This window comes from Daucus carota, chromosome 3, assembly GCF_001625215.2.
Source record: "Daucus carota subsp. sativus chromosome 3, DH1 v3.0, whole genome shotgun sequence".
Classification (NCBI taxonomy): Eukaryota; Viridiplantae; Streptophyta; class Magnoliopsida; order Apiales; family Apiaceae; genus Daucus; species Daucus carota.
Window position 1 is genome coordinate 5,721,167 of NC_030383.2, and position 27,389 is coordinate 5,748,555.

Here is a 27,389-nt window from a genome sequence, read left to right on the forward strand (position 1 = left end):
ACATCAAATTGCTCCCGGAATGCCCTCATCACCCATTTACAAGAGACCTCGGATTCAAATATTGCTACAAAATAAAATAATATGTTCAATCAAAAAAGGCAAAAAAACACAAATGGTTGCAAAACACATTAAACAATGGGGAAATGTGCTAAAAAGAAGATGCTGAACGAACACCAGTAAACAGATTGACAATATGATTCTTGCAAGTTAAAAAACATCCAACAATCCATTATGCCAAATATATTAAGCACCACAATCACTCAGACTCAGTAGTAGGCAAAACTCTGACAACAAAATATGGACAAATCTAGCTTGAGATACAGTTTAAAGTTTTGAAACAAGCAAACTTCATTTCCCCCAAAACCTTCCCCGCTTATTTATATACACTATATGAAATAGATCGCCTCGATTTGATGTCTCAAGTAGCCTCGGCTACTGAGAAGTGCAAATTTGTGACATTGTTCTTCAGAAAACTAGTACCACAGTATGGATCCGGGCTGCTGGCATTTTCGAAATCTACCATACCAGCATGATGATCAACCTTATCAGCAAGTCTCACATTATCGTCCAGCGGCTTAAAACACCTGTTAGAATTCCCACTATGTTTCCGAGATTGCTTCTTGTCTTTTCCCTTGCTGCCTAGAGAAGACTTGCCACCAGCCTTTTGCTTGTTCTTTGAATTCTTCTTGCCCTTTTTACTGTCATTCCTGTGCCTCGGAGACTTGTTTGTCACCACATGTGAAACTGATGTGGGAATGGGATCATATACGTCAGGGGCCCAAGTCACATTCAGCTTCTTGAGTGGGACACCATGTTTTTCCCGGCTTCCTTTGAGGGCAGGTAAAAGCTTCGACGGAGTCTGAGATGAGTCAACACAAAACACACACAGGATATTAATCAAAAAAGAAGAATGTGACATAATGAGAGATCAAGTTTACCTTGATGCGGCCATGTGAAAAAAAAATGCTAATTAAATACTTACGGGCAAAGACTGTGAACGCAAGTATGATGAACTATCATCGTTACATCCTTTTACTGATGATAACTTATCCTGCCCACCCCCTGTTTTCTCATCAATTTCTTTACCAACAGATGCAGTAGGAAGTGAGACATTAGCAGAACACGGAAAAGATGCAGATTTGCTCAGGGACTTCTCAGATGCTAAATTTGCCAGCAGAAAAGGGCCTGCATGGCTATCTTCCTTCCCGAGTCCATTCTTATCACATACTTCCATTATACCTGAAGAAAATTTTTGGTCGTCTCGAAGGTTCAACGACTCAAATAGCTTATTCCCAAGGTCACTGGCAGAAAGTTCTCTGGTGGAACCAAAAGTCAACTGCGAAAGTTCTGCAGCCAATTGATGAAAATTCTTCACACCTTCAGAAGCTGATTTAGCAGAATTTGGGCAGATTTCCATAGACAGATGAGTAGCAAATATAACCTGATAATTAAAGCAATAAATTCGTAGAACAAACATATATATTATTGCCAAAGTAAGGTGCTTTAACCATATAATTGACATAAATAAAGAAGAAATGCAAAATGCCAATATAAGAAACATAGATGATTCTCTGATTTTAAATATTCGAATAAATCATGCATGTACATAAATAAAACAAATGATAAAGATATACCATATATTTTGATTAGCTCCAAATTAGAGTTGCAGTGTAATACAAGAGGCAACAATGTCGTATTCCTCGAATTATCCAAGAAATTGTAATAGCATTCACTCTTTAATACACAAGATTAGCTAAACAAAGTTTTCATAATAAAGAAAAAGATAAAGCTATTAATTACTTTCCCAATAATTTGAATTTGTTTCTGATGATTAGGTTCTCATCTTTAAGCAGATAAAGTCAGTTATTTAAATGACATTCAGTGGTAAAATTTAGCTACTGAAACATCCAATGTGGAACAGCTATCGAACTACGAGAATTTATTAGATATGAATAGAGAAGAATCACCATAATATAGTGTCATCTTGCAGGCTTTTCAAAAGGAGTCACAGTAGCGGTGACGTTATTATATTATTTATTCCTGATATATTCAATTACCTGTCCTGCTTCTATACTGCGTAACAGACAAAATCATAGGATAACAAGTTATCGTGAATCACGTCACATATCTGGAATATGACTCATTTGCACACATAGATTTAATATCCTACCATAGAGCACCACGTGAATGAATGAGGGACTGCTTGCACATCCAACCATTTAACCAATAGGACGCTAGACAAAATCCCATATCAAGATAAATAGAAAGATATATATTATTACTAAAGACCACATTCGCGCCAATTTTAAATTTCAATCATCCCCCCAGAAGACTTCTGTAATATATAAAATTACCATACAAAACCTGCAGGAGTAGTTCCTTTTCTTCTGTTTGTTATCTTTTCTTTATTAAACCCAGTAACAGATTACAAGTAAAATAACAGTCCGTCTTATTTAAATGACTAACAAGTTCAATAGATCAAAGCAAATTAACATGAAGATGTCAAAAGCAATCCCATTGTGAATTCATGATAGCCATATACAAATTAGTAACATCTCAAAAGCAGTTGATATAAACAGAACAACACATGATCATAAAAGTCAACAAAAAGCCATTTGAATATCAAAATAAAAAATAACCAAATAATTAGCGCATCTCAACAACACCAAAATAAATTATTCACAATCATTCAAATAAATACACGTAAATAAACAGATTTGTACCTTTCGAGCAATCGAAACTCCTCTCCACCGATATATCTCCAAACACGATGCTATTACACCAACAGAACCTCTAGATCTCGCTCAACTTATCTCTTACTAGCTAAAAGATCGCAACTTTCTCACACAAAACTTCTCAAACACTAAAAACACGATATATATCTATATATATCCTTATCAAAGCTGAAAAATCTATTAAAAAGTAAGTGTTAACTAACAAGATTACCACGACGATCGCTTTTTTCAAGATGTTTCAGACGATGCGAACACGAAGCACCATGAAATGAATTAAAATTAGACGCCATAGACACAATCAAATCATGAAGTGAAGGCACCGAATGCATTGTTCGATGCTCTTCAAAGCCCTAATTTCTTCAATGATTGAATAAAAGCTTGTCAAAACCCTAGATTTGATTGAGATTAGTGAGTTTAGATGTAAAGATCGAAACTTTATGGTCAGATCTATATGGAGAGATCGCGACTAAAGCGGATCGGAGAGATTAGATGATCGGAGTTGAGATTCATGACCGCGATAAGCGTCGGAAGGATAGGATAATGAAGGAGATAGAGATAGAGATTTATATGTATATGCGTGTGTATATATGGGAAGGTGAAGGCTTGGTCAATGGATGAGACAAGGGTATGGGTTGGCGACGTCGTTTAGGGGTTTGTCTAGAAATATCTGATCTACAAAGTGTGAAATACGGCAAAGAAATAATTGAGACACAGTGAATATAAAATATTACTATATTCATGTGTGTTTCTATCCTACAATTTTAATATCCGGTTACTTTTATCGTTTTGTGTGGTGTTTTAATATATATATATATATATATATGTAGGAAAGAAAATCCTCAAATTTTTGAAAAAAGCTAAATTATTTAATAACTATTGATTTCTGATAGATATATAAATGATAATACATATATTTGCATTTCAATTTTAAATTTTTAGTAAATTTTCTTATTAGGATCTAGGAGAGTGAAAAAATCGATGAAGACTAAATCCCGAATTTTTGTTTGTCTGTTATTTTATTATTTTAGTGGGAGATTTTCCATCATATGTTTGTAGGTGTGATTTTTAATTATTATAAAATTATTTTGCTTGGTAAAAAAAATTTCTTTTTAGGTTTCATGTTCGATTCTTGCATCTATGAGAATGTTAAATCCTCGTGTCTTATAACTTTATTGTGTTCAACGTGATTATGCAGTACTTAACAGATTATGTATTTGTCGGTTATGTTCTGACGAGATCTATTATGATCAATAATTATACTAAAATACTCTCGTATATCAAAAAAACAAAAAAAAATTGAATAATCGGTATAAAATTATTAGGTGTATTTTTTGGACAAACGAGGAGTAAAATGTTGTCAAAAGAGTAATAATTATGTATGTCTCCATTGTCTTCTCGCGATTTTCGATCAAGAATTGTGTTAAATACTCTCCTATATCAGAAAGACACAATAATCTAATTAAGAAATGATTGGCATGAAATTATTAGGTATATATTTATGGACAAACAAGGATTGTTTTCATTAAAATATTGTCAAAAGATTTCCCGCTTGTTTATTCGCAATAATTTAACTTACTTTCGTGAAGAACCTACTATCATAACAATAATGTTTTTATCGAATGCACATGTGAAGATCTATTATGACATTGTTATAACTTCTTATCTACAATTGATTTTGTAAATAATCATTGTTTTATATAATTTAACTAACAAGAATCATTTTAACCAATGATTTTAGTCATTATAGCCAACATGGAGATGCTGTTATTTATTTTTTTTTACATAAAAAGATGCTATTTTCTAGAGTATAACCTTCTGGCCAACACCGAGATGTCGTTATTTTTTATTGTTCTCTTTTCTTTTTAAGTCATGTGTCGGTGTATCTCACATATATTGCTTTACTCTCTATCATTTTCTTCTAAAAATTATTAAAAATGTACTATAATATTCCATTTTAGGAGTAAAACTTTACACGAAATAGTGTTTAAAGTCTCAAAACATTATTTCGTGTAGTATTTGGAAGTAAATGTTATACGATTTAACATTTTGGATAATAAAGTGATAGATAGAGACCATCTTTTCCGAAAATGATATTTGAGAAGATTTTCTTCAAATCTGTGACACCCACAACTAACACCTTAAACCGGGTATGTCTCGCACATTTTGCAGACAATTTGAAGGCATGAAGAGAAAACTGTTGAAGAGCGAAAGCATACAGGCCACACACCCCGCGACCTTTGAATCTATGCATACACTGGTTTCTGTCAACTATCAACAATACGAGTAAGCATACACAAGGGCGTCCAAAGTAAAAACAAGCACTATTATGTTCTTAAAAAGGTATGTATATCACCATGTATCAAAACAAAATTCTTTATCAATTACAAGAATCCATAGAAAACAGTAACATGTTTACAAGCAATAAGATGCGAATTTCCTATTCAATATGAGCAGGCCGATATAACAGAGTTTCTTCCTTTCAACTGATGACATGTTCCACGAACGATCATTTGTATGCGAATGAAGAAACTACCGCCTCAAACTTTCTACAATGTAGTCAGCATAGAGATTCCTGCAAAAAGATGAAACATTATGAATTCAGTTCAGAATTATTCATATGAAAACAATTTTAAACATGCATCCTAACTACAAGAACAATTGCGAAAGAAAATCCCATAATTGATAAGGATAATGGGTCTGACTAGCAACAAGATACATAAACAATAGACATAAGAAAACATAATAGATGAATGCATACAAGTGTCTGCAAAAAGAAACAAGAAACAATGTGTTATATACACTAATACACCAGTTACTAAAATCAAGTTGGAAATGGGATAAAAACTTCATTGCTTACATTGAGTGTTGTACTGCTTCATAAGCTTTCGTGGCAGGAAGAAAATCATCAACAGCAACTTCCTTGTTCTCGTTTTTCTTGTCTGATTAGTAATTTCGAGTTAAGAGAAAACCTCTCGTAATTTCATTTTTTTTCCATTGCTAAATAATAGGTGAATACCCCACACACACAAGCATCTGCAAAATAAAGTCAACTCCGTGTTCATTGTTAGTACATGTAAAAGGATACAATCTTCAAAGAACCGACGAATTTCAGCTAAACGATGTGGGGGGAGATCCTTGATGTCATTGTAGTCCTTGTACTCGGGATCATCAGCACAAACAGCAATTATCTTGTCATCTTTCTCTCCCTACATTTTGAAGTTTGTGCAATTATAAACTGTACAATGAGAAAAATCATTTTTTCCTTTTTAAGAAATAGTTACCTGATCAATCATGGGCATTAGACCAATTGCCTTTGCCCTCAGAAAGCACCCGGGGAGAATTGGTTCCTGTGTACCATGAAAAGCCTTGTAAGTATTTTGTAATTGTTGTTATTATTATTATTTTATGCTAACTAAAGTCTTGTAAGTATTGACATCAATTTGCAGGTCAAAATTTTCAGTTTTTCTAGAATCCCAAGTGTGCCAGCAATAACAAGAGGAGTACTAATTCTACAATTTCTTGTCGTCTCCCCCAAGATTGGCGCCTTATGATGCATGCATCAATAGCTTGTACTTTAAACATCATAAGTTTTTTACATTTGTGAGATTATTAGAGAAAAACTGCAGAAATATCAATCCTCTAATACTTACAGACATGGTTCAATACTATTATTTCCAAATGTGTATTTCAAACACCGCAGTGAAGAAAATATATTTATTTTGTAGGTACACATCCAGTTTGTTCAAATCAGATGCAATTCAATCACAAGCCTTATAATAATTGCAGAGGGTAAGGAAGGTAAAGACCTACTATAGATCACGGAAATGTACGGGCAAGTCATTATCGCAACAAAGTTAAAAGGGCATGCACATCTATTTATTTCATCAGAACATAAAATATATCAGAAGAAAGCAAAACTCATCACTTGATATGTCAATGTTGTAAGCCCCATCTTTTAGTCACATGCATATAACAAGAGTACAGATTAACTTACTATAGACTTGGTTTAACACCCTAACTGGTCGAAAAATTGTGGGCTTAAATATGAAAGGTACAGAAAGATGTTCTATTACGCCCAATGTTTGGCAGAACAGTATCAGCTATGAGGCTACATATGTTAACTATGTGCACTTGGAATATCAAAGTATGGTTTAGTGCCCACATTTTTAATACTTGTACCATTAGCTATACATGAATACATAGTTTTCTAAAGTTTGCAAATGTTAAGTTCACACCGAAGTGCAAAGACTTGGTTTACTTTACCTGCATGATAACCAGTACATCTATAGGGTCATTATCCTCGCAAAGAGTGCGAGGCACGAATCCATAGTTATGGGGGTACACAACCGATGAATAAAGAACACGATCAACCTGTACACCAATTTTAGAAGCTGTGATAAAATATTTGGAGGGAGAAGGAATCATGGTTCAACTGAATGTCTGAGTGCAGGCTGCATACCTTGATAAGCCCAGTTTTTTTGTCAAGCTCATACTTCACCTTACTACCCTTGCTAATTTCGATCACCTGCAGCAGTTAAACATTTAGGATTTAGATGAACAAAACTCTAACTAAGTAATAGGTTTGGATTAAATTTTGAAAATCCTGGCAGTAGATATATTAACTAAAGATCTACCAAGAACCGATTCTTTTAACCCTTTTATTTTATGTACCGCAGCAAATAAAAAAATAATATGTATATTATATAGGCTTGGATTCAAATGAGAATTATCTTAATTGGAGAACCTGATATCCAATAAATAGTTTACTACATAGTTGAATCACCTTTTAGATACTGTATTATACTTCAACTTTAAAATAAAGATTCCGAATCAATTTAAAAGTCAGAACAATCTATATGCTAAAGATGTAGCTCGAAGAATTATTAATCGTCAAAACTCACCCCAGTTCCCCATACCATCTATAGTAAAAAAGTCTGATTGCAAATAGTTGTACTCTATACTCTCTAGGCATAAAACAGTAACTAGATAAATTTCAAAACATATTGTAAGCTAATCCATCAAGTCATCAACCAAGAATCTCTTCCCCAATTTGTTGGTAAAAACTTATTTGGCTACTGGTTAACGCAAATACACAGTCAGATAAACGGTTCTCATTGATGGGAGTAATATACTTACAGCGTTGAAAATCACAGGGGCATCAGGTCCTGAAACAATTCATAAACGATTTCCATATTAGTATGTGAATATAATACAATAGCAGAAATCACATTCCAGGATAAGGCCTTATCCCTTATTACCATATTATAGAATAAAAAAATAACATACCAATCTCAAGATCATGCCAGGGATGTGCAGCAACTGATCTCCTGGTCATGGAAGACAAAATCCTCTCATTCAGAGGCGGATGTGGAGAGCGGTGGGAAATGGTTTTTTTAGTCTCAGTTTCGATAGGCGGAGTCATAATTGCAGGCTGCAAAATGAAGTCCAAGCAACTTTGCATAAGTGTTCCAGGCATTAATCAAAGTCCTTTCAACAGCTTGTAATAAACAATGCACTTATGCTGATGCTCAATAATCTCATTTCAAGTAAAGTTAGCTTTACGTCACCTAAATCACATGTATTGGACTCAAATCAACCGGGTTCAATTAGGCGAAAACTAAAATTATTACAGAATTTTACATAAATAATAGAAATAATTCAGGCAGATCTGCTACTAGACCTGTAATTCGAGACCAGCTCGTGGTAAATTGGTAATCAAGTTCGCGAAAGTAAATAACTTAGAACGATTCCTTATTTAACGAGACCAACCTAAATTTGTTGAAGTATAATTCAGCCTACTCTAAAAAAATATATAATTAGACAAAAAGAGTAATTGAAATACTAACAATACTAATTCACACCGATCAACAAGCTGAGCCGTAAATTAGAATGATCTACTCTACATAATCAAATCGTATCGCACACAAGCATACATTATCGAACGAGATGATATTATAAGTTGTTAAACTACATAATAATCGCGTGAAATCAACAAAAGCAGTAACAAATAGAGCAAAATAAAGCTTACAATAATCAGAAGATCGATTAAAAGTAAAAATAAATATAAAAAAATGTACCTGAAATGATCTGAGGAGAAAAGTAGTTACAGATCTATAAGAGAAAGGGATAAGAACGAAGGAATGTGTGTATGTATGTATTGTGATTGAGATGTGTGTATATATAGGCAAGAGAGAGGAAGCTGAATGAGACCGGAAACTAATCACGTTCCCGCTCAGTCTCCTCTCTGTTTTTTACCCGGGTGGTGAAAAGAAAAAGTGGTGGCGCGGTGCGGTAAGTTTTTTTGGTGTGGGTCCATATTAGTGTTGACTAGTGTATAGAAATTTGAGTTGTGAGCGTATACTTGTTGCCACTTGGAAGTAGTCCAACGGTCGCGTAATATTTACAGGTCAAACATTCCAACAACGTGGGTGAAACAATTTGACCGTCCCACCATGCGATATTCATATATACTGTGTACATCCTTTTTAACAAAAAAATTTGTCCTGTATTACATGTTTCACTATTTTTTCGACACGAGTTTATCTTTATATTTATTTTAATTTTTTAAAATTCAATTTTATTCTGATTCTCAAGACACTAAATCACTATATTAATATTAATTGTAGTTTTTGTAAAACTCAACTATATTCTCGCTTTTCAATGCACTAATTAATAATTATGAGATAACACTGATTTTTTTTAATATGTGTGTTTTTTTTAAAAAGAATATATATATTGAGACGGAGGATGTATATCTACATCCTTAACATTTTTATTATTATCACTCGATTTCTCATAGGTTCGGGTTCTAGTGACAATATGTTATTACATTGTGATTTCGTATATTATTTTTTTAATATTAGCAACTTATTTAATATAAAAATTAATATAATTATAAATTATTTATAAATTAATTTTTAAAATGATCTCATTCACTTTTGTAAAGTCAAATATCCAAAAAAACAAGTCATTAAAAAAAATTAGGATTTACAACTTCATACATCCTTAGCTCATAATTTCTTTAGACATACACTATAGATAAGTCATTTTTCACTTTAAGTTTTCATGTATGTTAAGATAAATTAATTATTTTAAAATTTACATGTGAACGAAAAATTCAATATTAAATAATTACTCTCTCTATCCCAGCAGGTTGTTTACGTTTACTGTTTACACGTATTCTGAGATTTTTTTTAACAAAAAATAATTAAATATCAAATTTTTATTCAAAAAAAATAAAAAATTATCTTGAGACTTTATTTTATAAAAATTTTAAAGTACGTGCCAAAAAGCATGATAGAGCTAGTATTTGCAACGAGAACCTGCAGGCTGCAGGCGGTGTGTTTGCTGTTTAGTAGTGTATGAATGACAGATGGTGGGTGGGTGGCTGGCATGCAGGCAGTATCTCGTCATGTGTGTCGGTCCAAATGTTGATCCTCAAGATTTGCTTCTGCGATGGGTGACCAGCTCAAAGTTTTTCTATGCTGTTTATTGTAAACACCAGCTATAGCCTATTGCCCAAGTGCATGATTGTGAACACAACTACACATACAGTAATACGATAATACCATTTTAAATTCATTGTAAACGAGTTGACAGTAAGATTCATACAAACTACACTTCGATTGTTGGCTGGCAAAAAAGAGAACCGAGGGGCATCAAATGGATCTGGATTTTTGACCTGTTTATAAGAAATTTGAGTTTCTTGTCTAAATTTTGGCTGGATGAATTTTTCAGAGATTAAATCCAACGTTAGGTGAGGGCCGAGGGGTAAGATATGAGTTGAGAGTAGCATATACGTGACCACATCATATATTTGAGTTATTATGATGGTCATTGTATTCGTCGTTAAATGAGAGGTAAGATATGAGTTGAGAGTAGCAGTGGTAAAGCTATACAGATATTATAGCTATAATATAGTTTAATCAAAAAAAAAAAAAGTGAGATGTAAGATATAATAAGATAAATTTGAAAATATTTTCTTTGACAGTTATTTATTGAAAACTATTAATTAAAATAGCCGTCTTTTTTCGATTTATTCTGTCAACTAATCCTTTTCTTAGCTAACAATATACATGTGATGCATATTTTGGTTAATTTCATATTAAAGGTATTATGAATGAGGGTCATGTTCGAGGGAGAATCATAAAAGAGAGCCTTAAAACCATTACCTCATTTTTAGTATTAGTTAGGTATCTGAAAAAATAAAATTTTAATTATTAAAAAAATGAGAGAACGTGTCCTTTTTATTAGAGATCAGATTTCGCAAAAAAACAAACAAACAAGAACACTCTGATATAAAATATTTATTCTCCAAAAGAAGAATAAAACATTCCTGCAATAAAACGATATGAAAGTATGTTTACTGTTTAGACTAGAATAGGGATACGCTTCTTTAAGCCAAAATTTTACATATACATAGAAAGATTTTTGCAAAGTGATCTCAAAATCTCACAAAACTCAAGTGATCATCACCGTCACCGCTTTGATATATATGAATGGACATAGAATAACGAAGCGGGCTGAATCTACTTTGCTTAACCATTAGTAGATATATCAATCAAATTATATAATAAAATTTCGACTCAAATAAAATTCAACTACAATGAATTCATTAAAATATACATTTGAATATCAATATACATTTGTTTTGAGAGCTTAAACTAAATAATCAAATTCTTTTAATATTGAATATATATTTGTTTTGAGAGCTTAAACTAAATAATCAGGTTTTTTAAAATTGCATGATCATCACAGGCTCGACTCCAAGGGAGAAAATTTTGTGGTTTATACCTCATGGACCGGAGTCTTGTTGCTTAAGTGTGGTTAACTTGGTTCACATAATTTGCAAGCTATTGTTTCAGCCCGTAAGTTTATCCATTACGCACTCAAAGTGTAGTTTGTAGAATATTGCTTGGGGTCGTAAGTTTATTCAGCACGCACTCAAAGGACAGCGGATGCGGATTTCCACGTTAAACATCTAAATTAATTTAAATAATATTTTGTAACAAATAAGAAAAATCAAACATATCTACCAACCAAAAAACAAATTTTACAAAATATGCACGATCTTTATACTAAAAACATAATTTTATTTTGAATAAAAAAAAAGATAGAAAATAGGAAATATAACGGGTGACTGTTGTAACTTACGAGGGAGTGGAGTCATCTTCGTATTCCCACTTGTTTCTGCTCCGAACTAAAATCAATAACAGATCCCCCTTTTCGTTTATCCCGATCAGGTAATCAAACCTCCCTTTTCGATTCTCTCTTCTTTTCCACTTTCACTCTCATTGCATTAATATATAACTGATTTATTCTCTCCTAATCTATCTCTTGCTAGCTACATTTTTCTTATTGTCGTTGTTTACACTTTAGGGTTTCAATTATCATTTTAATTAAATTGAATGGCTGCTCCGCCCGCTAGACCTCGAGCTGATTACGATTACCTCATCAAGTTGCTTCTCATCGGTGACAGCGGTTTGTATCCTCTCTCCCCCTCTCTGATTCACCACTCGCTTTTATTATTATTTATTACAAAATGCATTTTCATATCTGATGTTCTCTGTGTGTGTTTGGAGTGGTAAGCTCTATGTGTGTGTGTGTCGAGAGTGTAGCTTTAATAAAAACAGAACAAACTTATATCGTAAATCTTAAGGTTTTGCATGTAGGTGTGTATACATCTTCATTGCTCGATAGATCATGATCCCTTTAGTTGTTTGATCATGAATTAGAGGCATTGATTGGTCTTTGTTGACAGGGAGTAGAATAAGATCTCGATGTATTTTGCTATGTACTTTCTTTTCATCCTAAAACCATGTCAAACCCAAATTTATGAAAAGGAAGTGAGGCATTTGTGTGATTATCTGAGAAGGGTATATGAGTTCAAAACCTAAGTTTGTGAAAATGAGATGGAGGCCTTTGTGTGATTGGCTGGGAAGGGTACTATTGGCATTTAGGTGGGTGCAAATGTTAATGCACCAGAACGAAATGGTTTGCGCTTGATGGTTTTACTTCTCGCGTAAGTTGGATGAAATTCTGGATAATGATATACTAATTTAAGTAGGTTTGGAGAAGGAAGTATATTCAAAATACTAAAAATTCATCGTAAAATTTGAAGCTCGAAATAAGTTTTTTTAGAAAAAATATGAACGGAAGGAGTGGGTAAGACTGTCTTTATCCTTCCTTATTCGCTGAGTAAGTAAGTGTACATCTATTATGATAAATAGTTTTATATGAAATAATTTAGTAGTTGAGTTTAGAAGCACTATTTTTTTTGTTTATACATGAGCATTGTTCCAAGAAATATATTATATGTATTCTTAATTGTACTATGCCTGATTCTCTCATGAACAATCGTGTCTTTGGCTTAAAATATCTCGGTTCATTCATTTTTAAACAGCAAACTTGAAAGTGCAAGGACCTGTGTCCAATAGTTTTATAATCCAGTAAAATTAAAGGCTAAAGGTTATCATAGATATAAATTTAATATATCTAATTCTTGTTTTTTTCTCTTCTAATAATGTGCTTACAACCTTTACTCACAGGTGTGGGCAAGAGTTGCCTCCTTTTACGATTCTCAGATGGTTCCTTCACCACGAGTTTTATTACAACCATTGGGTAGGTGTATTTAGCTCTCCAAATATTTATATCTTCCTCTCTTAGTGTAAATTTGTGAACAGGTACTAACAAGTGGAGGCATTTTACAGTATTGATTTTAAAATAAGAACAATTGAGCTTGATGGAAAACGCATTAAACTGCAAATTTGGGATACTGCGGGTCAGGAGCGATTTAGAACAATTACTACTGGTAAGTATAGAGGAAAATCCCATTTGACTCCTTTGTCTTGCGGAAGTATGTATGATGTTTCTGCTGCATTTGCTATTTAATTGTAAATGATTTTGCTATTATTACTCCCTCCGTCTCTTATTACTTTTCCTGTTTCTCTTCAGCGCGTTTGCCAATACACAATTTTGATCATTAATATCTTTAATTTCGTATTGGTATTAAATATAAAAACTTCATTGTATTAAAGTACTCGTGAATACGAATCCAACAAGATCACTCACGACTATATTTAGTCTTATAGATTAGACGTAAATTAGTAATTTATCTCATGTTATGAACAGTCCCGACATATGAAACGAGAAAAGAATAAAGAGACGGAGGGAGTATCTTTTATGGTTAGTGGAATAGTGGAATTCATATAAATTGTAAGAAAATTGACCCAAGTGATATGCATTTTAGGTTCCCCTACTTTGTTCTGAGAGAGCGGTTGAAAAGTAGGACTTAGTTCCCCTTCCAATTGGCAAAGTGATTGCTAATGAAAAACTATGCCTTTTAGTTGGTTAAATCAATATATTAATTATAATTTCAGTCCCCAGTTGCGAAATCATCCTAATTTTTTTATATCAAGGCCAAGGACATCTCTTGGCTTATGTATTATGATGTTGAATACTTTCTGTGCTTATGATTAGTTTTAGAACATTGAAAGTACTCTTTAAATAATAATTTACTTAACTCTTCTCCCTCTTATGCAGCTTATTACCGTGGAGCCATGGGTATTCTGCTGGTGTATGATGTAACTGATGAAGCTTCCTTCAACAGTAAATACTTTATTTCCCTGCGTATCACTTTTAAGTGATTCTATGTTTCAGTTTGCTGCTTACAACAAAACAACTATTGATGGGCTTTTTGTCCCAATGTTTTTTTTTTTTGGCGGGAGACTGATTTCACGCACTTGGATTACATATGAGTCAACCTCCTCTGTTAGATTCTTTCTGTCACTTCCAAATCTTTCTTGTTCTAAGCATTGGCATGTTGTTCAATAAATTCATGTTCAATTCTTTACGACTTTCTTTAGAAAGCCCTTTAAGTTTATGGTGTAGATGGGTAGCCTCTGTTGATCTTTGTAGCATAAAATAAATTGGTTCTTAAAGGCCATTTAGTTGTAACAAGAGTTTAATTCCATGGTAGTTGGAACAACATTGAATGTTTACTGTACTTTTTTCAAGAAAATTAACCTTACTCTTCCTCTGTGTAACTGGCATCTTGTTAATTTTTTTTTATTTTCTAAATCTTGTTAAAAACATTTGTTTGTCATCACGCATCCATCTCTCCTACCTACATCCAGACTCCACTGTAAAGTTCATATGAGCTAATGTTTTCTTCTTGTCTTCATCTTCTCTAACCCTCTTTGACTGCAGACTTTATGATTTTACATACGAAATTCCAATTTATCTCATGAGCTTGATAATAAGTTTACCTGACTCCTGACTTAGCCCACATGTTGAAATAATCTCTACTTGCCTTGATTTCCATTTTTTTCTTCATCTGGCCTTATGCTTCCCGAACTAAAATCCTTTTTTAGTTATTAATTTTCTTTCTTTTCTTGATTGTTGGTTATTCTTAATGGTCTTACCTGTTCCTCTTTATAGATATTAGGAATTGGATCCGTAACATTGAACAACATGCGTCTGACAATGTGAACAAAATTCTGGTGGGCAACAAGGCTGACATGGATGAAAGCAAAAGGGTATTCTCTGTTGTTCCCTATAGAATTTTTTTTCTTCTGCTTTGCTTACTGTGCATGCAGTGATGTGCAGAGTTTTGTAATAACTGGCAGTAGTGGTTTCCACCATTAATCTGAGGGAAACCATATTGTATGATATTCCACAGGCTGTTCCTACCTCCAAGGGCCAGGCACTTGCTGATGAATATGGCATTAAGTTCTTTGAGGCTGTGAGTAAATTATTGTTGTCTTTTATCAAGGCTGGAATTTCAGAGTTGGTACTTTAGTTATTACTCAATGTGCACTCACATCGCATTAATAAATTATAATCTAAACAGAGTGCAAAGACGAATATGAATGTGGAAGAGGTTTTCTTTTCAATTGCAAAGGACATTAAGCAACGACTTGCAGAAACTGATTCCAAGACCGAGGTGCGAACTTTTGAAATTTAGCACTTATTAGTTCTAGTTAAATTAGCACACATCTCGCTCTGTCACAAAAAAAAAAAGTGCCACTAATATAGATGAATACCTCATTGACTTGAACTTGATTAATGAATACAAACCTCAACGACTCGAACTTATATTTTGTCACAAATCCCAGTTATTTGAGTAGCTTGTCATCTTTTAACTTTCTGTTACGTATAAACCCAGTCTTCAATACAAATTTTCTCAAAACAGAAAGTCATTAGATACTTGTGTATATTGTTTACCTTTTTTTAGTAATTACTTTGTTATACAGGGTTAGGCTCAAATGAGAACTCGTTCTTCGAGAACTAGTATGTTCTATACATTACATTAATGTGTTACATATATAATTTTTCACTATTTTTCTTTAATTGCATAAAATGTTCTAACAATTATGTTTATGTTTGCATAACACCTCAATTTTAAATTAACGAAGTCATGATTTTTATTGAACACAAGGCATAGAACTAGTATGTTGGTCCATTCGTGTATATGTTCTGTAAATTTCTGCATAATGTTTCTACTGATTCTGTGATGGTGTTAAAATTTACAGAACACATGCATTTTAGATAAAAGATACCATAGATTTTTAAAATACGAAGTGTTCTCCAATTAAGGAGTTCCCTGTAGAACCCAACCAGCCGTTCATAATTCTTTTAACCTTTTAACTATTGTTCTGTTATTGCTTTGCAAATATCCTTTTTTCACCTAGGCATTCTGCTGTATTTTGCTTTGGCACTGACAATTTGTGTTTTTCATTTGAAATTATTATTTATCTTTTTCATTGGCTTCTATGAGATTTTTTTTCTGGTTACTAAACTATTATCTGGATTTCTGTAGCCACATACGATAAAGATTAACCAACCAGATCAGGGAGCAGGGACCTCTGCAGATGCTCCAAAATCAGCTTGCTGTGGTTCTTAGGAGATAATTAGCTGTGGGTGGGCGGAAAAGTTATATACCGCAGTGTCATGGAAGATTGTTATGTTTTAATTGCTTGTATTGTTCACACTAGAACTATATTTATCACAAGATTGTTGAGTGGTAGATCCTTTCGCAAGAAATGGATCAGTATAGATGTTTCTTCTTGTCTAGTTCATAATATTGTATTTTCTTGCAATATGCAAGAAGCAGCCTCGTTTCAAGAAACAGTTTTTGATATTGTCGTGGATGCTTTCAGTGCTGGTTTTGTCTGCTGCTTAGTCTTTTCTTCTGTTCGGATAGATACATAGCATTTAGTCATTAATTTGTTTGGGAAGTTTGTGACTTTAAACTTCATATTGTCCAAATTGTTGGAAATTGGTTGGTTGACTTCTAAATTTTATGTCAGAGGCAAAAGTAAAACTTCCTTTGAGAGCTAGGTACATGGATAATGGATAGCTATATTTATTTGCTTGTTCGCCTTGAGTTGTTCCCTTCTCATATAGGCAGATCGAGTCTTGACCAGATTGGGAACCTAGATCTTCCTGGAAATCAATTATGCAGTGTGGTTTTATAATCCATATGTGCTGTAATTAATTTATCCAGCTTGGAAGTTGCAGAGTTTGGTTAAAACAATTTCACTGGAACCTCTAAGATCTCTTATATGGGCCTTTTGCTGTCTTCCGAGATTTTTTTCTTTTTTTGCTAAATCGTTTTGCAAGCCACCTTACTGGTTCACTGCCTGATTTCACTCAACTTCTGTCTCTAAAAACATTGCAAGTCAACTCCAGTCAGTTAAATGGATATCTACGACCAGTAGGTTCTGACTTCTGAGTGCCGTTCAGCTCTTTACCAGATCTTACAGGAGTTCATATTTAAGAATTACTTTTCAATGAACACCATTCAGATTATAGTTTATACTTGCATAATTTAACTCTGACGGCTTCAAATTTATACGTACATTATTCAATTATGTCATCTTTCATACAGGTTGCCAGCTTAAAGTCTACGTATGTCATTCAATTCTCCGCCATCTTTTGGTCAGTTCTGTTAAAACACTTGACGACAGTTAATTGATTGTAAATATTTACTACTTCTGTTAGTCGATTCCAAGCCTTTTCAGTTTAATGACCTACTTGCGAGTTTGGGTTGAGTTTGATTATGTTCAAGTCATTTTACCCTCTACGTTCTCAAATTACCCTCGACAAGTAGATATAATAGCCATGACCGAAGTTAATGCAATCCTCACAACCTCTGGGATATGGGCGTCTCAAATTGAGACTTCTTTAAGCATGTTCATTCCAGTTCTGAGAAGCAGACATCACATTATAGACATGGCATATTTCGTGCTTTAAGCAGCATGATTAAGTACTTAACTGTGAGACTGACAGTGTCATGATTGATCAAGTGCTTAACTGTGTTCATGGCAATAAAAGGAAAGATGCACATCCACATTACATTGTTCCAAAAACAGTAACTTTTGTCATTTTTTACAATTTAATTGCAAAACGAGGCGAAAAGTTTAAAGTTTGTTAATGAAGCCTAAAAAGAAAATATTCATTTGATAGCTAAACTACCTGGACGCAGGTATGGATATCGAACACGGGTACAGATCCAAGAGTCAGATTCTTAGTTTTAGGATAATTAGGATTTGGACATGGATTCGGAATTAGACTCGGGTACGGCCGTACGGGGACTTGGCACTTAAGTTCCACGTAAATAAAACTTTATATAGACTGATTTTACTGTACATTCATAAAAATAGTGTTGACTGCACATAAATCACATATGCTGAAAATTGAAGCATAAAATCAATAGAACATAGAAACAAGTCATTCATGGATCTTGATCTCTATAAACAAGTTGAAACAAGACCTAAGTTTTCAATTTGACCTGGTATGTTACAAGGTGAAGTGTCCGGTTGTAAGAAGGATCCGACTCAGATCCCATACCCACGCCCATGTCATGTTCAGTGGACAGGGTATAGGCACAAAAATGGAGAGTCCAGGTAACATAGATTGATAGCGTCCAACAGGGACACTATAAGTGCAGTTTATATGAAGTAAAAAGTTGCAGCACTCTACAACAAAGTTTATCCCGTCTATTCAAGATTTACGTTACCCTTTAAACTTAGCAGCTCATAATTTTTTTAAAAATATTATAGTTCTAATCACGAACACAATTTACTTCTGCAAAAGGAGTTCTATCCGGTGATGATCCTAGTACCTGCTGCTGTCCATTTATCTTGGCATCAGTTTTGGACAATTTTGGCCTGTTCTCCAAATCACAAACTTGTGTTCTCATCTCCTCGATAGAATCCAAGCTGGGTATCGTTATTACACGCTTCTGGGGAGGAGTCTGTTGATCAATCTGCTCAGAAAATTGCAGGACAGCTCATAAACACGGTTGTGTATGCTAATGATTTAAGAACTATATTATATTAGGAAGTGCTTAGGCTGCTCTGAATTGGTGATCACAACCTAATATTTGTATGTTAATGTGGTGTGGAGTATGAGGATAATATATACAGTATTAGAGTTGTGGTATATCTGGTAAGAAAGTTACCATATAGTCTTTTCTAAGGCAGTGCTCTACACGATTACGGATATTTAAGATGCTTTGAGTGTGCTTTTCCCGTGTACGTTCAAGCTGTTCCCAACACGAGCTAGACATTGAATCAAATTGCTTCTTAGTTTCATGGTCCATTGCCAATGAACCTGAAAATGCATTTTTTATCCAGTGAGAGTTGTCAGGCCAGCATTTCTTAAAATGGATAAGAAAGCTTTACGGATTAGTTCCATAAACTAATGTTACCGTTAACAGCTGAAAGCATCTCATTAGACTTGGCTTTAAATTCTGCATTGGTGGATAAGCATTTTGAAAGAAAGACTCCATGATCTGCTTGTTGATCGCTTATATTTTCCCTGCATCAAAGAAGATATTAACAGTCATGATCATTAAGACGAAAGAAAGAAAACTATACACATTATCCAAAAGATTAACTTTTTATTGAACTTGCCTTAATATTGACCCTGCTTTTGCAGTACTGGTTTTGTTAAGCTGGTTGACGGACAGCTCTGCATTATCCCACTGTTCTGTAGAGTAGTCCACTTTATTTTCACTGTTTAAGTTAAAACAAACATTATTCAGAGACAAACTAAACTAGACTCTGTTTTCTTATTCAGCAATCATTGTTATTACAGCAGTCAAGTATACACAAGTGAAGCCGACAAGAGACATAATTAGGATACAAAGAACAATGACTTACCATTCCTCAATGCAACCAGCTATCATTGCTTTTGTTTCAGCTGATGCAAATGTTTCTTCAATAAAATGGATCTTCATTCTCTCCGCATAGTCATTCAATTCCTTATTTGCAGTTACTGAAACTTGTTGCATTTTTGACATCTCCTGCAGAAGCAGTTGGTTTTCTTGTAGATTTGTGTTCTCAATGTTTTTCGAGGCTTCTGATACCTGAAAATTAATCATTACATGTGTGAGCAAACACATATACTGGTTTCGATTTAGATCACATATAAGAACCAGCTGGTAACTTACTCTAGCAATCCTCTTAGTTGTCAAATCCGCTAACGTTGCTGCAATTTTTTGCATAGCCAACTGTTCTTCTCTGGCAGCCTCCTCCTGTATAACAGAAAGTAAATGGCTTGTTATCAGTGTCAACTGATTCAAACATGCATGACAAAAAAACTACTGTAAAAATGCTGCTGACCTCAAACATCTTACGAAATTCTGATAGTTGATTAGATTTATATATATGGCTTTCCTCAAGCATTTCAGCTAGTTTTGAAGCATGGCTACTGATGTCATTAAAGAAATAAACCGTTGCTCTTGAAATTTCTTGTGCCGAAGCCAAAGCCTGGTGCAGTCGCTATACACCCACAAAGGATAAAGTTGAGCACTTATATTGAAGGAATGAGATTTAGCCATTTAATTTGCTTGGAAAATGTACCTACCTCTTCCTCCTTCTGAGCAGAACCAGCCAACAGCTGCCTTTGCTCACTTAGCGAGTTCAAGATATCACTGTTGACATCCTTGGCTTCTAAAACTGTAGAACGAAGAAACTGGCACACAAACTATATTATTTAGTCCTCTCCCTACTACCATTACTCTTTTTAAGTATTAATAATTAGATATGTTTGCTAATACCTTCTCGACTGAAGCTGCTTGTGCTGATATTGTACACATCATCTGCTCCAAACTAGAATCAGATTTCATTTGCATCGTCTCAGCAAGCTCCTTTAAGATTGCAACTCCTGAAGTACATATATCTGTCATTTTGGCAATCTTTGATTCCAGAGCCTGGGCAACCTGAAATGTTATAAGAATAGAAGTAATTATCTGAGCATGAGTAAAAATCATAAACTTTAGTAAGCATTTATATCTTACATCAGATTTACTAGCAAGAAATAAGCTTAAATGCTCATCCATGCATTTCAGTTCTTGTTGCTGTTGAGAAACTGAACCAAGGATGGTTTTGTGCAAGTTTTTTAAGCTCTGATCAAGCTGGGAGCCAAATGTTAAAAGCAATCCTTGGTTTTCTGCCTCAAGCCTGCTTTTCTTATCTACAAAAAATTGTTGAGGTCAGTTTCATGCATCAAATTAAGTTACATACTTCTCAAACTCATACAACTGTAAAACTCAGGCACCGATTTGCATTAGTATCTGGAAAAAGGTTTTCTTCTAACATGCATGAGTGATGATCTCATTAACCTTCATCCGCAACGAGAAATGTCTTTCAGGAATAATCTGAAATCGCATGATATCACACTGTTCCCAGGGGAATATGTACATAGACTTATTTAAGATCATAAACCATTCCAAACTAAAAATGAAAGACTAAGTAGATGAAAATGATTTCATTATTTTGAAAAGGCTGGTCATTCATTGCTCTTTTATATGTTATGTGCTGGCTTGGGAAACCTACATATAAGTTGAAGTTGCAATTTGCGAACATAGGCATGTAACAGAGACAGGAGGACACGAAAAAATAGTGATGACAGTTAAAGAGTTCAGGATGCCAAGAGCTATGAAGTATTTCTCTTATTCGGTTCCATAATCTGAAAATCTGCTTTATGGGACATTAGTGGTAGCACCTATGTTGGTTAGGGTACAGTCACAGTTCACCGGAAGGGTTGCCCTCCCAAATCGTAAATTTTCGATGATGTTTCAGATGTTTCAACCCCGTTGACTGCTAGACCAATTGCCAGCCATGTAGGGCTGCCAGGCCAGGTCAGGCCATAACGGTTCTGCTTAGTCGAGGTTCCTAAATCCTAATCAGATGAAGGAAAGTGAGAGGACGAGGGATCAGCCTTGGGAAAATATCCATTTCTCTCCGTTGCAATCATAAAAATTGAGATCCTCATTCTTCCTTAATAAACACATATTTGTCACAGAAAAAAAGTCGAATCTGTTGCTCCTATTCTAAAATTTTCAAATTATCAGGATACCATATATAAAATGTAATATTAAATCAGTCTTGCATAGCAGATCTATCAATCAGAGAAGAAAAGACAACTATACCTATTGTCGAACACAAAACAGTTATATCTTCTGATGCATTTTGCAAATTGGCCCGCATATCTTTTGCACGTTCAACAAGAGAACTTTCTGTTACAAATTCAAAATTCACACTGTTCAGTGTTCATAATAGACACATGATTAAGAAGAAGACACCTGATATATTATTACAAGTCTGCTGTTTCACCTGAATGCAGTAGCTTAGAGATAATGAACTCCTTTTCCCTCAGAATTGAAATGGCTTTTTGATGGTTTTCTTTAGATTCTTGCAAAGCTTTGTTACTGTTTTCTAAACTTATCTGAAAATTATGTAATCATCAGAAATACCTGGAACAGTTAAATATATATTTGGATACAAGTGTTCACCCTCTGTACATACCTTGCAATCCTTGAGCTCATTTTCAAAGTTCAGTCTTTGCTTTTGCTCAGTAAGATATAGTTCACGAAATTTTCCAACTTGCTGCAACATCAGCAATATCAGTGCTGAAGTATTGATAAAAGATAATATATTTTAAAAAGAAAACAAAACTATGGAGAAATCAAGTTTTACCTTCTCACTGATGTTGAGATCAATCTCCAACTGCTCTATTTTCTCGTTCTTAGCCTGCAAGATGATGCAATAAATCATTTTATGTCCATCTACTCTACAAACTAAAGACAAATAAAAGAAGTTCCTTTTTAAATATGTACAGAATTTCTATTTATTAACTGATTTTTTTTCATGTAGTCGTGGCGAATAAAAACAATTATAATAGCATTTCATGACTTGTCAAACAAATAAAAATTTGGATTAAATGCGAACATCTCATCAACAGAAGTGTAGCTATCTTTACTGAACAGCATTCATCCTATTTTTCAAATATACCTTCTTTTCAGCTTCATCCTGTGTGAATCTTTCATGTGGAATATAAACACCATTCTTTTCCCTTGCTGCTCTGACATCTATTATAATTCCAATATATAGACATTCCAGCGTAAAACATATATCATAAATACACACACACATATATGTAAGTAATGCAACCTTCAAAGTCATACCTTGTCTCATTCTATCAATTTCCATATGCAGATCCCTAAGCAAAACCACCTTGGATACTTTCTGGTTTGCCTGTAAAGGTGGACTTCTTTCAGTACAATATAACGGATAGATGAGGATGATTAAAAGGAAGCAAAAAAACAATGTTGACCTCTGGCTTGTTCTTTATGTTTTTAGCACGATGTGCATAATCTAGCGTACTCAATGTTTCGTCTAAGCAATGGGCAGATGGAGAAATAGTTGCTATGATGCAAGTTTTAGTTTTTCCTCCCAGTGAATCTCTCAGAAGCCTTGTGAGCTTACTGTCCCTGCAAAATGTAACAGGAACACAAAAAATAAGGTAGTGCATTTGTTACAGAGGTTAGGAAGTGATTTATGTCACACACCTATAGGGTACATGAGCACTATGTTCAACCAGTGCGTTTATGACACGACCCAAAGTAAGTAAGCTTTTGTTTATTTCTCCAGCTTCCCTTGCACGACTCTGCACCATTTTCAGAAATTATGTCAGATAAAGCAAAAGTAATACAGTATCTGTGTTCAATCCTCCAACCCCTTACAAGGCCAGTAGGCTCAGTACACATCTGCAAATCAGCTTTCTACCATGTATTCAATTACAAACTTTTCATTTATAGATATCTCTTTGTGAAATCTGAGATTTTTAGCACCTTTGTTAATGGAAGAAAGGGAACTAGAAAGACTTAACTAAGAAATCCAAATATGTTAGAAATAAGGGCTATGCTAAACATAAGAGACAACATAAATCACATGTAAACTGTAATTTATAATACAAGTAACTTTGCCAGGCTTAATTTGTGATGATATATGACTCGTTCTGAAAGGATCATAATAAATTCAGCTGTGCTGTAGACTCGGCTTCCAGAACAATTCTTTAAACAGTAGCCTTCATGAAAAGATTTCTAATAAACATTTATTATATTACAATTACAATGAAATAAAATCTTTATGGTCTATAAAATGCTTGACAAAGAAAAACAAATTTTATGAGAACCGCAGTGAGAAATATTGACAATGCAAGTGTTACAATACCTCACGAGAACCGGAGCGGGAAATGTTCTCTGATCCCGCTAAATCAACAAGATTAAGCTTTCCACATTTTATGAGTTCCTCACCTCCAACCGTTGCTTCTTTAACATAGACAGTTATGGTAAATACAGAATGAGAACGACTGCGACATAAACAGTATGCAATATATCAGTATATAAATCAACAATATTGTACAGTATATCAGATATCAATATACCCAGACAACTTCCTACCTACTGCGTTTGTTTAACAAGGTGTCTGCGGTCCGCCTTTTCACAGCTCCTCGTTCCAGAAGGTTATGTATCTCATTTGCGCTGTATACAGCTTCTTCTTCAAGGCCTCTGAGAAGCACACAACCTTTCCCGTCTTCCATCAAAGAAACAGGCTTCTTTGTACTCTCTGCAAAAGATCTTGAACAGTCTTCAGGAGCCAATAGATCAGTAATTTCTTCATTATAGAGTTCCAAAAATGTAACTTTCATGCTGTAGTCGGCATTTTGACCCTCTAGTGTATCAAAAATCTGACGCACTGCTCTTGGAATAACCCCAGCCTCAGCAGGCAATTCTCCACTCTAGAAACATATGAAACAAGGTAAGTTACCCGTGCCAGCTATTAGAACTCGATGGCTGCTAAAGTAGTTTCAAAATACCTTATTTCTCATGCCCCCTTCCATTGTATATGTTTTACCAGTACCTGTTTGCCCATATGCAAAGACAGTGCAATTGAAGCCATCTAGAACCTCATTTACAATTGGGGATATAGCTTGATCATATATAGATCGTTGTTGCGCTTTAGGTCCAAAGACCTAACACATAAACAAACAAAATAAAATCAAATTGTCGGACTGCTTAAATGAAAATCAGGGGACCATGTAAGTATCAAAGGATAAACATCTTACCTTGTCGAAAGTAAAAACTTTGTCAACTTGCCTATTAGCTACATTCTGTGAAATAGAAACTTCTCTTCTATGTTCATTACATGTTACCACCATCGGTACATTCGACCTCTGATCCTCCTCGCTCAACGGCCTAAAACAAAAGCATTCAAACAAAGGATTCACAATACCGTAATAAATACAGTCAGTGGGATGATCCAGCAATCGTATGAGGTACTTCAAACCCTTTATATACTTCCTAAAAAGATAAAAACATAAACTAAACAGACAAAAGATTCGCATTAATATATCAAATTTCTCAAAATCACAACTCTCCGTTCAGACAATAATTAGTCGATTTTAAATAATAAAACAGGCGCTAAATTAGAGTCCTGGAATAAAAGTTCCAACAGCAAATAGCATACACATGAACAAACCGAAAAAACTACTTCATCTGTCCCGAGATAAGTGTTGTTTTGATTTTCTACACATAATTTTGAGGTGTGAAAAGCACGCTTCTACGCATTATTTCAAAATTTCTTTTTCTGAATAAAAAACACAGTAAAAATAAAATGAATAAATTTCTCCGGTTCCAAGTGATCAGAGTGTACCTGCATCGAAGGAGGACTTGAACATTGAGTTCGCGATTACAATTCCAATCAATAATGCCTCTCGGATCTCCGACGCGTTTCCGATCGGGTCGGGGCGTGAGAAAAGGCAGTGGAGATGGAGCCACGCCGCCCAGTCCCACTTTTCGCTGATCTGGCGTTTGCGACATAATAGCACCTTCTTCTTATGCCAATCTTTATCTTCTCAATGGATTTTGTGTGTGTGTGTGAGAGAGAGAGAGAGAGAGAGATTTATTGTTGAGTGGAGATGATGGAGGAGTAGTGTGAAAGAGGGAGGGGCTGATTTTTTTTTGAATGTTTTGAATTTGCAACGGTTGTTGTTTCAGGGAGCTTGCTGGACACAATTTTGAATTTATTACTAAATTATTGGTTTTGTATGAGGTGGTGTGGTGCTTTCTTTTCAAGGGTGATGTGGGGCCTACGTCGTCTTTTTTACCCGTAAATCAACTAGCGGGATTGTCCGAAGATTTTCTCATTCTGTGATAAACACGATACGCGGAAATTAATTACAGATTTACACCACAATATTATTTCATTTATGAGATATGCCTCCGTATAAATAAAAATAACTAAAAGGAGATTTTTCTGGTAATTGATTATGGACAATATTTGTTCAATTTCATTTTTTCAAATGAAAAAAAATATAGATTGAGTGTGAATACGGTTGGATTTTGGGTTCATTGCGTGTGAAAAAACCCTAAATTTAATATTATCTTGTTATTAGAAATCGTGGATGGTTTGTTATAATAATCGATTGGTGAGGAAATGAATCCGTAGCTAAATATATGTTAGGCTTTCTCTTTTATGTTTGGTTGTTCATGATAAAAAAGAACTTCAACTAAAAATAAACCAAGTTTGAAATTCCAAACAAACTTTTGTGTGCATGTTTAAAATTATATATTTGAAAATATTTGATTTTAATATTTTGCGGAGAATAACCGAAAATTGCTCTCTCAATAATAAGTATCTTACATTATATCTCAAAATGAATGTCTTAAAATGTAAATCAGAATGAATGTCTTGAACTGTGAATGTACTCGCGTATTTCTGCTATAAAAAATAAATTGTGAAAATTCAATTTAATATAAATATCTTGTCACTAAGAAACAACTGATAGTTTGCTGCAACAATCATTTTTCATCAATGCAAATCCAATTTTATTTATAATGCTGAGACAAAGATGACATCAACCCAAACATCAACAAACTGTAAATATTTCCTGCAAAAGTGCGTTCAATATTTCTCTCATATCATATCATTGTATGTCGTTCAATATTTTACCGAGAATGTCTTACCAGCTGAAAAAATCTAGTAGACAGAAAAGTGAATTTTATAATCGGACCCAAAATAGTTCTTAGCAATAAATTAGCAAGGATCAGATCCTCTCCCAGAATTACCGAATATACTATCTTCTAGATCGAACTGTTTCTCGAAAATAATAACCTCACATCGAACATACATTTACCTCCCCAAGTTTAAAACATCTCATGCAAGAAAAACATGGCATCAAGATGATTTTGCTTGGATGCGCGAGTAAAGTACATCTGCTAACAGATAGATCCAGAGGTATATATATTTGTACAACATCATTAGGCTATCCTCTCCTCGCCGCTGCGCGCTAGATTGTAGG

At 34.2% G+C, this 27,389-nt stretch overlaps 4 protein-coding genes across 4 annotated transcripts; 1 reads left to right on the forward strand and 3 right to left on the reverse strand.

The window, feature by feature from the left end:
- Positions 1-177: 177 nt before the first annotated feature.
- Positions 178-3,404, reverse strand: LOC108214706 (uncharacterized). Its single transcript, XM_017386859.2, has 3 exons — positions 2,724-3,404; positions 983-1,441; positions 178-859 (listed from the first exon to the last, which is right to left on the reverse strand). Exons 2-3 carry the CDS (start codon positions 1,415-1,417, stop codon positions 419-421), a joined length of 876 nt encoding a protein of 291 aa, XP_017242348.1. The 5' UTR covers positions 1,418-1,441; positions 2,724-3,404; the 3' UTR covers positions 178-418.
- A 1,633-nt stretch (positions 3,405-5,037) lies between these two features.
- On the reverse strand, positions 5,038-9,018 carry LOC108210897 (soluble inorganic pyrophosphatase 4). The gene is made up of 9 exons (XM_017382355.2): positions 8,813-9,018; positions 8,022-8,166; positions 7,872-7,900; positions 7,195-7,260; positions 6,999-7,106; positions 6,017-6,082; positions 5,821-5,941; positions 5,593-5,674; positions 5,038-5,307 (listed from the first exon to the last, which is right to left on the reverse strand). Exons 2-9 carry the CDS (start codon positions 8,155-8,157, stop codon positions 5,265-5,267), a joined length of 651 nt encoding a protein of 216 aa, XP_017237844.1. The 5' UTR covers positions 8,158-8,166; positions 8,813-9,018; the 3' UTR covers positions 5,038-5,264.
- Positions 9,019-11,840: 2,822 nt separating this feature from the next.
- LOC108210764 (ras-related protein RABE1a) lies at positions 11,841-16,879 on the forward strand. Its single transcript, XM_017382169.2, has 9 exons — positions 11,841-11,977; positions 12,114-12,215; positions 13,283-13,355; positions 13,445-13,545; positions 14,277-14,342; positions 15,174-15,271; positions 15,415-15,477; positions 15,586-15,678; positions 16,555-16,879. The coding sequence occupies exons 2-9, from the start codon at positions 12,143-12,145 to the stop codon at positions 16,636-16,638; spliced, it is 651 nt and encodes a 216-aa protein (XP_017237658.1). The 5' UTR covers positions 11,841-11,977; positions 12,114-12,142; the 3' UTR covers positions 16,639-16,879.
- A 1,545-nt stretch (positions 16,880-18,424) lies between these two features.
- Positions 18,425-26,089, reverse strand: LOC108210529 (kinesin-like protein KIN-5B). Its single transcript, XM_017381857.2, has 23 exons — positions 25,742-26,089; positions 25,155-25,284; positions 24,906-25,061; positions 24,490-24,827; positions 24,260-24,398; positions 23,596-23,693; positions 23,361-23,517; positions 23,212-23,281; positions 23,039-23,115; positions 22,724-22,777; positions 22,553-22,633; positions 22,361-22,472; positions 22,177-22,263; positions 21,043-21,218; positions 20,803-20,964; positions 20,610-20,717; positions 20,366-20,524; positions 20,194-20,277; positions 19,904-20,109; positions 19,655-19,756; positions 19,450-19,559; positions 19,201-19,352; positions 18,425-19,005 (listed from the first exon to the last, which is right to left on the reverse strand). Exons 1-23 carry the CDS (start codon positions 25,906-25,908, stop codon positions 18,802-18,804), a joined length of 3,129 nt encoding a protein of 1,042 aa, XP_017237346.1. The 5' UTR covers positions 25,909-26,089; the 3' UTR covers positions 18,425-18,801.
- Between the last annotated feature and the right edge of the window lie 1,300 nt (positions 26,090-27,389).